Source organism: Mus musculus, chromosome 4 (genome assembly GCF_000001635.26).
Source record: "Mus musculus strain C57BL/6J chromosome 4, GRCm38.p6 C57BL/6J".
Taxonomy (NCBI): domain Eukaryota; kingdom Metazoa; phylum Chordata; class Mammalia; order Rodentia; family Muridae; genus Mus; species Mus musculus.
Window position 1 is genome coordinate 129,590,270 of NC_000070.6, and position 10,399 is coordinate 129,600,668.

Genomic DNA, 10,399 nt, shown 5'->3' on the forward strand with positions numbered 1-10,399 from the left:
GGAGTCTGAGCCAGAATAGCTGAGTTGAACCAGCCAGCCAGACTTCAGTAACAGAAAGGGTGAGCTTATTCAGCATTAAGTCTCAGAGGGTAAAAGCATAGAAGGCCTAGATCTGACTGTACAGAGGCTAGAAGCTTCTAAGACTAGGCCTACGTTAGCTGACAGAGGCAATATGCCTTGGAGATGACAATACAGGAGAATGTGTCAACTGTAGGTGGGCTTTGAACTTTCAAAACGTCTATTGTAAGCCCAGTGGCTCTTTTCCTGCTGCCTGCTCCAAGTGCTTCTCCAGCACTGTGTCTCTGTGCCACTGCCATGCTCCCCGCCACTCTGAAAATGGACTCAAATCTCTGAAACTGTAAGCCAGCCCCAATTAGATGCTTTGTAAGAATTGTTGTGTTCAGCCGGATGTGGTGGTGCACGCCTTTAATCTTGGGAGGCAGAGGCAGGTGGATTTCTGAGTTCGAGGTCAGCCTGGTCTACAGAGTGAGTTCCAGGAGCCAGGGCTATATAGAAAAACCCTGTCTCGAAAAACAAACAAACAAACAAACAAAAAAGAATAGCTGTGTTGATGGCATCTCTTCACAGCAGTAGAACACTAAGAGAGGTAGAGGGCTTGTTTAGCACACACAAGACTCAGGCTCAATCCCTAATACCACAATAAAATAATTTTTAGCCACATGGCAATGCACACTCCTCCTACTTGGGATGCAGAGGCAGGCAGATCTTTGTGAGTTTGAAGCTAGCCTGGTCTACAGTGAGTTCTAGGACAGCAGGAGCTACATAGAAAGACTTTGTCTCAAAACAAACACCCACTACTCAAAGAAACACTTAGGGGCTGTAAAGAATCCAGTGGTTGAAAAGTTGGGCAGTGGTGGCGCATGCCTTTAATCCCAGCACTCGGGAGGTAGAGGCAGGCGGATTTCTGAGTTCGAGGCCAGCCTGGTGTGCCTAAGTACTTACTGCTCTTGCATAAGACCTGGGGTTTGGTTTCTAGCACCGGCATGGAACCCACAACTGTGCGTAACTCCAGTTCCAGAGGATCTGATATCTTCTTCTAGCCTTCACAGGCACCAGGCAAAACCACAACACATATGACAGTGGGTTGTATGTGCATGTGTACATGTTCCGGTACAGAGAGGGTCAGCAGACAGCCTTCAAGTGCTGGTTTTTCCTTCAATATGTGTGTTGGAGGATTAAACCAGGCTCCCAGGGTTGTGTGGGTACAGGCAGCTATGAGCTGCCCAAAAGAGGTGCTGGGAACTGAGAGCCACCTACTCCACACTCTCAGTTCCTTAGCTGTGTGGCTTTCTGTGGAGGCCCCAGAACCTGTGCCTACAGTGAGGTAATCCCCAGCTGTTCCCCAGGAACACTCTCTCCCTGAAGGGTTCCATCACCTCTCCCTCCTCAGGCCCTTTCCTGTGCTGGCCACGCCCACCTGAGCCATCAAATGACAGAACAGGAAGAGGGCAGGGGTTGGTCCTGAGCCCACCTTAGGCACTGGCTTCTTGAATGTGGTTGAGTGGTTCTAAGCCTCTTGGATGAAGGTGTCTACAACATAGGTTAACCCAGACCAGTGCAGAGTCTGGGTGCACAGAGACAAGGCCCGAATAATAAAAGTTTTCCTTCTTATCATTATCAGTCACTGGAGGGTCAGTGAAGAGGGAAAAACAGACAGGCTGCACAAAATGCCTGACAAGGAACTATTTTTAACAAACTAATTTATTTCTCAGTCTAAAACCTTCTGTGAGCAGCTTCTCTGTTGTGGATGGAGACCCAGAACTTAGGCCTCAAACTCGAACTCAAAGTACTGTGGGTCGAAGTAGTGGATGCGGACGTAACCATCTTCGCCACCGCTGCTGTAGCTGGAAAGAGATGGACCGGGATGGTCAGCTGCTGTTGTGGGAGGGGAAGCTGGGCAGCCACACACCGCAAATGGGAGGGAACCCCTCTGCCCCAAGCCGCCCCAGAGCTCAGTCTCTTCAATGCGGCCGTACCTCTTGCCATCAGGATGGAAGGCAACGCTGTTGATCGGTCCAAAGTGGCCCTTGACTCTTCCAAACTCTTCCTCAAAAGCCAAATGGAAGAACCTGGAGGAGGTGGGTGGGTAGAGGATGTTATTTCAAACACATCTAAGGAACATTCTACAAAATGAAGATTTAAGGTATTATTTTATGTAACAGAATTAATGAAGTCCAGAAATCAGGATACAGGAAAATAAGATGAGCTATAGGCAAACTACTCAAACGTCTGTTCAACATACAGCAGTCACCACAGCTGGGCAGTGCTAACAACTCATTTACTTAATATGCACATTTCGGAGGTGAGTAATGTCCCATTAAACAGTCAAGAATCTTGGATACAGAAAGACGATGTCATCTAGGCCCCCCAGAGTTCATGATCTCTGCTGTTGTTTACAAACAGGGTCCCACGTAGCCCAGTTGAGTTAGGAGTTGGGCAAGGCCAAGGATGACCTTGGAACCATGGATCCCCACCTCTGGAGGGATTAAAACTGTATTGCAGGCTTGGGCCACTGCCCGGTACCAGAGACACAACTTGGTGTGCGAGCAGGCTCTTTAGCCAGCTGTATGTGCAGCTGAGTTCATGACCCCATCTGCTCCACTGGACATCTGTCACATCCCCTTTGTCCTTAGGGGTCAGGAGCCTGTGTGTACTCTGAAAGGCGGCCTGCTGTAGTTTCAGTGTGGGAGAGCCTCTTTCCCTTACCTGGCCTCAAACTTGCCAATCCTGGTGGAGGTTGTGGTCACATCCATGGCTTCCTGACCTCCTCCCAGCACCACCTACAGGGAAGAAAGCTCAGCGCCTCAGGACTTGTCCACAGGCTTCTCTCCCTGCTCTTCTGTAACATCTTACCCACAGAGTGGGAAGACCCGCAGGGAGGGGTAAGCAGCCATGTCAAGGACCTCCTGCCCCCAGTCAGTCAGCACTGTAACAATCCCACGAGTTCCCTCTCTACCTGACATCATTTCCCCCATCATTTACAGCCTGTTTGTTGGGCAAACATCCAGATTCCAGAAGCTTTAGCTGGAAGCCTGGGTGGGGCCTTCTTACATGGTCATAGTTGGGAGAGAGAGCAGCCGAGTTGACAGGACGCTCTGTTCGGAAAGTCTTCTGATGTTCAAGAGTCGTGGAGTCGAAGAGCTGGAGAGAGGAGGGAGGGAGAGGATCTGTGATGGGCACCTTTCTGGGCAGGTCAGACAGGCTGGATGTGAGTCAGGAGGGCAGTGAGGCTCACCTTAGCTGTGTTGTCCTTAGATGCAGTGACAAACATGGTCATGTCTCTAGACAACTGGATGTCATTGATCTGCCGAGAGTGTTCCTTTACGTTCACCAACACCTCTCCAGACTGGAGGAGGAGGAGGAGGAGGAGGAGGAGGAGGAGGAGGAGGAGGAGGAGTTAGAGCCACTTGCTCGAGTCCCAAGCCACCATTCCCCAGAAGCCCAAGCCCATTTTTTCCTTACCCTCAATCTAATCTCTTACCCCATCCCCTCCCCCTCATTTTTGGTTCTGGGATTGACTAACCCCAAGTACTCTTATCACTGAGCTATAGCCCCAGCTCTTTTTAATTAAAAAATATTCTGTAGATGGGTGTGTGCCTGCATGTGCATATACACGAATCTGTGCCTAAGGCTGAGAGGAGAGCCTTGAATCTCCTTGGAACTAGAGTCACAGGCAGCTGTGAACTGCCTGATGTGGGTACTAGGAACGGAACTCAGGTCCTCTGCCAGAGCAGCAAGTCCACTTAACCATCAAGCCATCTCGCCAGGTCCAGATCTCGCTTGCATTTTTTCCAATGTGAGACACAGCCCCACCATGCTGTCTAAGGTTGGTTTAGGCACAACAGGAAATTCCTTTCTTTTTTTTGAGACAAAGTTTTGCTTGGCATGCCTGGCTGGCCTGGAACTGGCTCTGTAGACCAGGCTGACCTCAAACTCAGATCCACCTGCCTCGGCTTGCTGAGAACTGAGATTAAGGGTATCAGGGCCTTGGCTGGGCAAGTGCTCTTCTACTAGACCACATCTCCAATTCGTTGCTTCTGCTATTCCTCTTGCCTATGGAAAACTATCCTTCTTGCTGGAAACTTTTTTTTTTTAAAGATTTATTTATTGATTATATGTAAGTACACTGTAGCTGTCTTCAGACACTCCAGAAGAGGGAGTCAGATTTCGTTACAGATGGTTGTGAGCCACCATGTGGTTGCTGGGATTTGAACTCCGGACCTTCGGAAGAGCAGTCGGGTGCTCTTACACACTGAGCCATCCCACCAGCCCGGAAACTTTTTTTTAAAAGGTTTATCCATTTGTATGTGTTATACATATTTTGCCTCCATGTGTGTTTTTGTATTGTGTGTGCATATACACGTGTGTAAACGTGTCTGCCACGTGCATGCCTGGTACTAAAGAAATCAGAAGGGATGAAAGCCCTGGAACCGGAATTAAGGACAGCTGGAGCTGCCATAAGAGTGCTGGAACCTAGTTCTTCTGCAAGAGTAGCCATGCTGTCCATCACTGAGCCATCGTCTCTAAGCCCCGGAAGCTGTACTCACTTCTCCGTGTATACAGCACCTCCTTTGTGACAGAGCACACTCTGGATCTAGCTGAAATCTCTACTGTGGCATCAACCCATCCTGACTCTAAAAGCTGGTATCTAACTGTTTTCCTAGAACCTCCCATAGGACTCAGCACTCTCTAGTGGCAGGAAAATGCTTCTCTGTGATCCCTACTACGTGTCCTCAGTGTCATCTGCCCCCGTCACGTGGCCCCTTACCTTGGCGCTATACTGGTTGAGCTCTCCGCTCTCGTGGCCTGCGATGACGCACTCCCCGAGGGGGCCCCAGACGGCACTGGTGATCTTGGAATCATTACAGGGGATCTTCATGTAGGGCTCGTTGCTGTCTGTGCCGAGCAGGAGAGGTCAGGCCCTGGGATCTGAAACCACACCCGCCACCTCAGCCCCTCAGTTCGGTCCTCACCGATCTGGCTTGGATCCCGCAGATCAAAGAAGCTCACGAAGCACTGATACCCCATCTGCTTGTCTGTGGAGAACATGATGATGTTGCCCCCAAAGTCAAAGCCGCAGGTCCGGACAGCTGAGTTGGTCTTGAGTAGGGCCAGCTGCTTCCCTGGAGAGGCACAGTCTGGGTCACTCTGGTCTAATGCTATCACAGGGCGGACCAGTCACGCTCAGTCTCACAGTGTTCCTTCTCTGGTGACTGCAGGTCAGCGCTCTCCTGCCCGCTGCCACTCTCTGGCTGTTCTCCCAGCCCTTCCAGGAGTGCTTGCTTCCCCACGAGTCCTGCTAATGAGGCTCTAAGCACAGTGGGTTCCACGCTAAGTCTCCCCTCAGACTCCATGCCTCCCGAGTGTCCCAGAACAGAAACAGACATAAGACCCTCCCCTTCTGTCCACTCCTCTGCTCAGGTCCTGCTCAAACACACCAGCCCCTGCTTTTCCCTCTTCATCAAACTCCTCAGTGTGCCAAGTTTAACTAAGCAAGGTCGCTCTTAAGAACTTACTCCCAGATGGGTACTGGTATCCCACAACTTTAGTCCCAGCACTTGGGAGACAGAGGCAGGCGGTTTTCTGAGTTCGAGGCCAGCCTGGTCTACAGAGTGAGTTCCAGGCCAGAGCTACACAGAGAAACCCTGTCTCTAAATAAATAAATAAATAAACAAATAAATAACAAAAACACAAAACAAAAATCTTAAGCCTCGACTGGAGAGATGGCTCAGTGACTAAGAACATAGGCTGTTCTTACGGAGGATGCAGATTTAATCTGCTGCACCCACAGGTGGCTCACCGCTTTCTGTAACTCCAGTCAGATCTGACGCCATGGGCACTATACATACATTGTACACAAGATCCACATGTAGGCTAAACACACATATACATGTAAAATTAAAGAAAAAAAAAAAGAGACCTTGTGCTGGAGAGACAGTGTAGCAGCTCACAGCGCTGGCTGCTCTGCTGGACGTCCTGCATTCCATTCCCAGCCCCCACAGGCAGCTTCCAGCTGTCTATAACTGTGGTCCTATGGGAGCCAAAGCCCTCTTCTGATTTGCTCATGTACACGCAGACAAGACATCCATATACATAAAATATACAAATCTTAAAATAACTTAATTCTAATTAATAAAAACTTAGTTGGTGGTTTTTGCTTTTATTTTATACATATATTTTTTGGATTTTCAGGGAGGGTTTCTCTGTGTAGATCTTCCTGCCTTGGCCTCTCTAGTGCTGGGATGAGGTGTGTGCCGTTACCCAGCTTGTCCTAGCTCCTGGACACTACTTGCTTTCATCCCTGCTCTTTGTTGCCCAGGTAAGCTCCAGCTCAAGGGACATTCACCTTGAGAAAGGCAACTCATCTCCACTCCAGGACGTCCACTGCCCCTTCTGGCCTTCCTTGAACATGGCTTTTTATCTTTTTACCATGGCCTCTTTCCCCCAGTTAAGTTCCTTGCTGTTCTGTTTGTTGATTCTTACTCTCTAGACTGGAGACCATCTGTGAACTTATCTCTAGTTCTCTAGAATACATTTGCCTAGACAGGGACTTTTGCTAAGAAAGTGAGTGGCCCAGGCTTACCTGTTTCACAGTCCCAGAGACGACAGCTGTTGTCAGCTGAGCCAGTAAGGACATGCTTGGTGTCCCCTGGGGAAGGTGTTAAGAAACATGACTAGGGCTGGAGAGACGCTCAGTGGTTAGAGCACTGGCTGCTCTTCTAGGGGACTTGGGTTAGAATCCCAGCCCCTACATGGTGGTTCCCAACTCCAGTTCCAGGGGGATCCAATGGCCACTTGTGGCTTCCAAAGGCACTAGGCACACCTACACATACCAGGCAAATCACTCCTAGACACAGAATGACTAGGGCTGGGGAGACAGTCCAATGGGTAAAATGGTCTGTGTGCAAATCTGAGGACCTCAGTCCAGATCGCCGACACCCACATAGAGACTCTGGTGTGGCTGTAATTCCAGTGTTGAGAGATGAAGACAGGAAATTCAGTGACTGGCTGGCCAAGTCTAGCCAATCAGGGAGCTACAGACTCAGTGAAAAGTTGTTTTGTTTTTGTCTCAAAGAACAAGTTGTAGGGGGCTGGAGAGATGGCTCAGGGGTTAAGAGCAAGGACTGTTCTTCCAAAGGTCCTGAGTTCAAATCCCAGCAACCACATGGTGGCTCACAACCATCCGAAATGAGATCAGATGCCCTCTTCTGGGGTGTCTGAAGACAGCAACAGTGTACTTACAGATAATAAATAAAAATAAAAAACAAAAAAACAACAACAAGTTAGAACCAGGCGGTGTTGATGTATGTCTTTGATCCTACGCTTGGGAAGCAGAGACAGGTGGATCTCTTTTTTTTTTTTTTTTTTTTTGGTGTGTGTGGGGGGGTGGGTGTTGGTTTTTCAAGACAGGGTTTCTCTGTATAGCCCTGGCTGTTCTGGAACTTACTTTGTAGACCAGGCTGGCCTCGAACTCAGAAATCTGCCTGCCTCTGCCTCCCGAGTGCTGGGATCAAAGGCATGCGTCACCACGCCCAGCCAGGTGGATCTCTTAAGGCCTACCTGGTCTGCAGAGAGTTCCAAGACAGCCAACGCTACCATAGTGAGACAATGTCTTGAAAACCAAAAAACAGGGGCTGGAGAGATGGCTCAGTAGTTAAGAGCACTGACTGTTCTTCCAGAGGTCCTGAGTTCAAATCCTAGCAACCACATGGTGGCTCACAACCATCTGTAATGGGATCTGATGTCCTCTTCTGGTGTGTCTGAAGATAGTTACTGTGTACTCACACATATAAAATAAATAAACCTTAAAAAAATTTAAAAAGAAAAAAAAAGAAAACCAAAAACCAAACCAAAAACCCCTAAACAAACAAACAAACAAACAAACAAAGCTGGAGAGATGGCTCAGTCGTTAGAGCAATGGCTGCTCTTCCAGAAGACCCAGTTAGGTTCCTAGCACCCACATAGTAGCTCGCAACCATTTATAACTCCTGTCCTAAGGGATCTGCGGCCTTCTGTCATTTAAAGGAAAATGGCTAGCAAAGTACACACAAGGTACACAGACACATATGCAGCAAAACACCCATACAAATAAAACCAATCTTTAAGCTGGGCAGTAGTGGCGCATGCCTCTAATCCCAGCACTCAGGAGGCAGAGACCAGCCTGGTCTACAGAGTGACAGTCCAGGACAGCCAGGGCTATAAAGAGAAACCCTGTCTTGAAAAACAAACAAAAAAAAAAAAAAAAAAAAAACCCAAAAACCAAAAAACACCAAAACCAAAACCCCTAATCTTTAGGGAAAAGAAAAATGATAAAAAAGATTAAAAAAAAAAAAAAAGGTTGAAGAACAACTTAAGACCTGATGCCTCCATTTGTCCCTACTCCTGTGCACACAGATTCACCACGCACATATATACAAATAAGAATACATAGTCCACCTAGTCCATATCTTCTTGGAAGCCATCAGAGCATCTCCCAGGTCAGTCCCAAAGAGACTTTCTCACTTTTACCTCAGAGTGCCCTGACCTCTGAATTCCCAAACTTGAACCTGTCCTAGTTTCCCACAGGATGAAGTAGCTGGGAGTAGGGAGTGTTATTCTCTAGACCGCCACAACATGCCAAAGCCAGTATCTCCAAGGCTGGCTAACCCATGGCCAAAAGGATACAGTCAGCATCCACGCACCACACAGCTCCAGTGTGGCCCATGTAGGTGCCTAGCCTCTCCCCATTGACAGAGTACCACACGTTGACGATCTGGAAAGAGTAAAATGATAGGATGGTCACATCCCAAAATAATCAATAGCTTAGCTTGCACTACAAACCCTCTGCAGGCTCTAGCCAAGCCAGGTTTGCCTTCTGCTCATTTACCAGTGAAGAGCTGATAGGACCGCCCAGCTCCTGGGTTCTCCTCCTTTCCTAACATAAGCTGTAGAAGAGCCAGGCCTCCAATAGCATCCTCATGTGCTTTTGTCTGGAGTCAGAAGAGGTAAAGGCCAACCTGAGTTGCAGTGTGAAAAAAAACCTTTCGGGTCCTGTTCAATTGACTCCGGATGACAGTAAGGATGTATGGGCTCCACTGCTTTGTCACTAGCTCACTGTGTGATCTTAAATACAGAGCTCCCTTCCTTTAAATGGCTAGGAGAGCTGAAGAGAAGGCTCAGAGCTTAAAGAGCACTGGCTGCTCCTCCAGATGACTTGGGTTTGATTCCCAACACCCACATGATGGCTTACAACAATCTGTATCTGCAGTTCCAGGAGATTTGATATCCTCTTCTGGCCTTCACAGGCACCAGGCACTCACATGCTATGTAGACATACAATGCAGCAAAGCACCCATACACATAAAATAAACAAAATCATTACACACACATACATTAAAAAAAAAAAATGACTGGGAGGGGCTGTGTGTGGTAGCACACACTTGTATTCCCAAGACCAGGAGGCTGAGGCAGGAGGATGGAGAGGTGTGCTGGCCACCATGGACAGATACCCCACTCTTGTCAACAGCTTTCTTCAAAGGGCAGCTGTGAAGCTCCAATGAAACCATGTCTATGAAACTTAAAATAAGTGACTTACATGCATCGGGTACAGTGCAAAACGATTTACAGAAATGACCTCACTCTGCTGAGGGAGCTAATTAAAGTCTCCATGTTTTATTAAAAGGGAAAACTGTGGTTTATAGAAAAGGTAAATGTCATGTTCAAAGTCACACTGCTTAGTAGGAGCAGGAGTTAGGGCTCAGATCTCAAGCTCCGACTTAACTCTCCACTGTTAACTATCAGTTTATTGCCTCCAATGCAAATGCCTCAAAAGACAATCCCCAAAGGAAACAAAGTGGGATTGAACAGACCACTTGATTCTGTCCTGTCCTGTCCCTGGGCTCCCTTCCAGTCTCCTGATTCTCTTCTCCCTGGCTAGGTACCCTTCCCTTCCAGATTTCCCTGGCGGAATGCTGTCGCCAACCTACCGCGGTATGGGGTTGGTTTTCCCTACTTATCAGAAAAATTTCCCTCCCGCAGGCAGTAAACCTTGTCCACCCGCAGTCCGGGCGGCGCGAACTCGCCCCCTCCGGGCCCCCCGCCCCGGACCCCCGGCCGCCCGCCCTCACGCAGTCGCTCACAGGGTCTTTGGCCACGGTGAAGAGAAGGTCTCCTTCGCGGTTATACTTGATCTGCGTGATGGACCGCTCATGGCCCTGCAGCAGGATGGGTTTCTGTGGGGACAGAACCGGGGTGTCAGTGCCGGGAACCCCGTCCCATGCCTACTGAGGCCCCCCGACGGCAGCACGCCGCGCCTGGAACTCACCATCCTGGCGGTGACGCGAGGAGAGAGGCAATGTGAGTGGGACCGGAAAAAGACTAGGGACGACTTCCGGATGCG

General features: G+C 48.9%; 1 protein-coding gene across 1 annotated transcript; it reads right to left on the bottom strand.

Moving 5' to 3' along the window:
• Positions 1-1,704: 1,704 nt before the first annotated feature.
• On the bottom strand, positions 1,705-10,379 carry Eif3i (eukaryotic translation initiation factor 3, subunit I). The gene is made up of 11 exons (NM_018799.2): positions 10,325-10,379; positions 10,140-10,232; positions 8,686-8,773; positions 6,605-6,670; positions 4,995-5,144; positions 4,790-4,917; positions 3,257-3,367; positions 3,073-3,162; positions 2,728-2,801; positions 1,998-2,090; positions 1,705-1,865 (listed from the first exon to the last, which is right to left on the bottom strand). Exons 1-11 carry the CDS (start codon positions 10,325-10,327, stop codon positions 1,784-1,786), a joined length of 978 nt encoding a protein of 325 aa, NP_061269.1. The 5' UTR covers positions 10,328-10,379; the 3' UTR covers positions 1,705-1,783.
• Between the last annotated feature and the right edge of the window lie 20 nt (positions 10,380-10,399).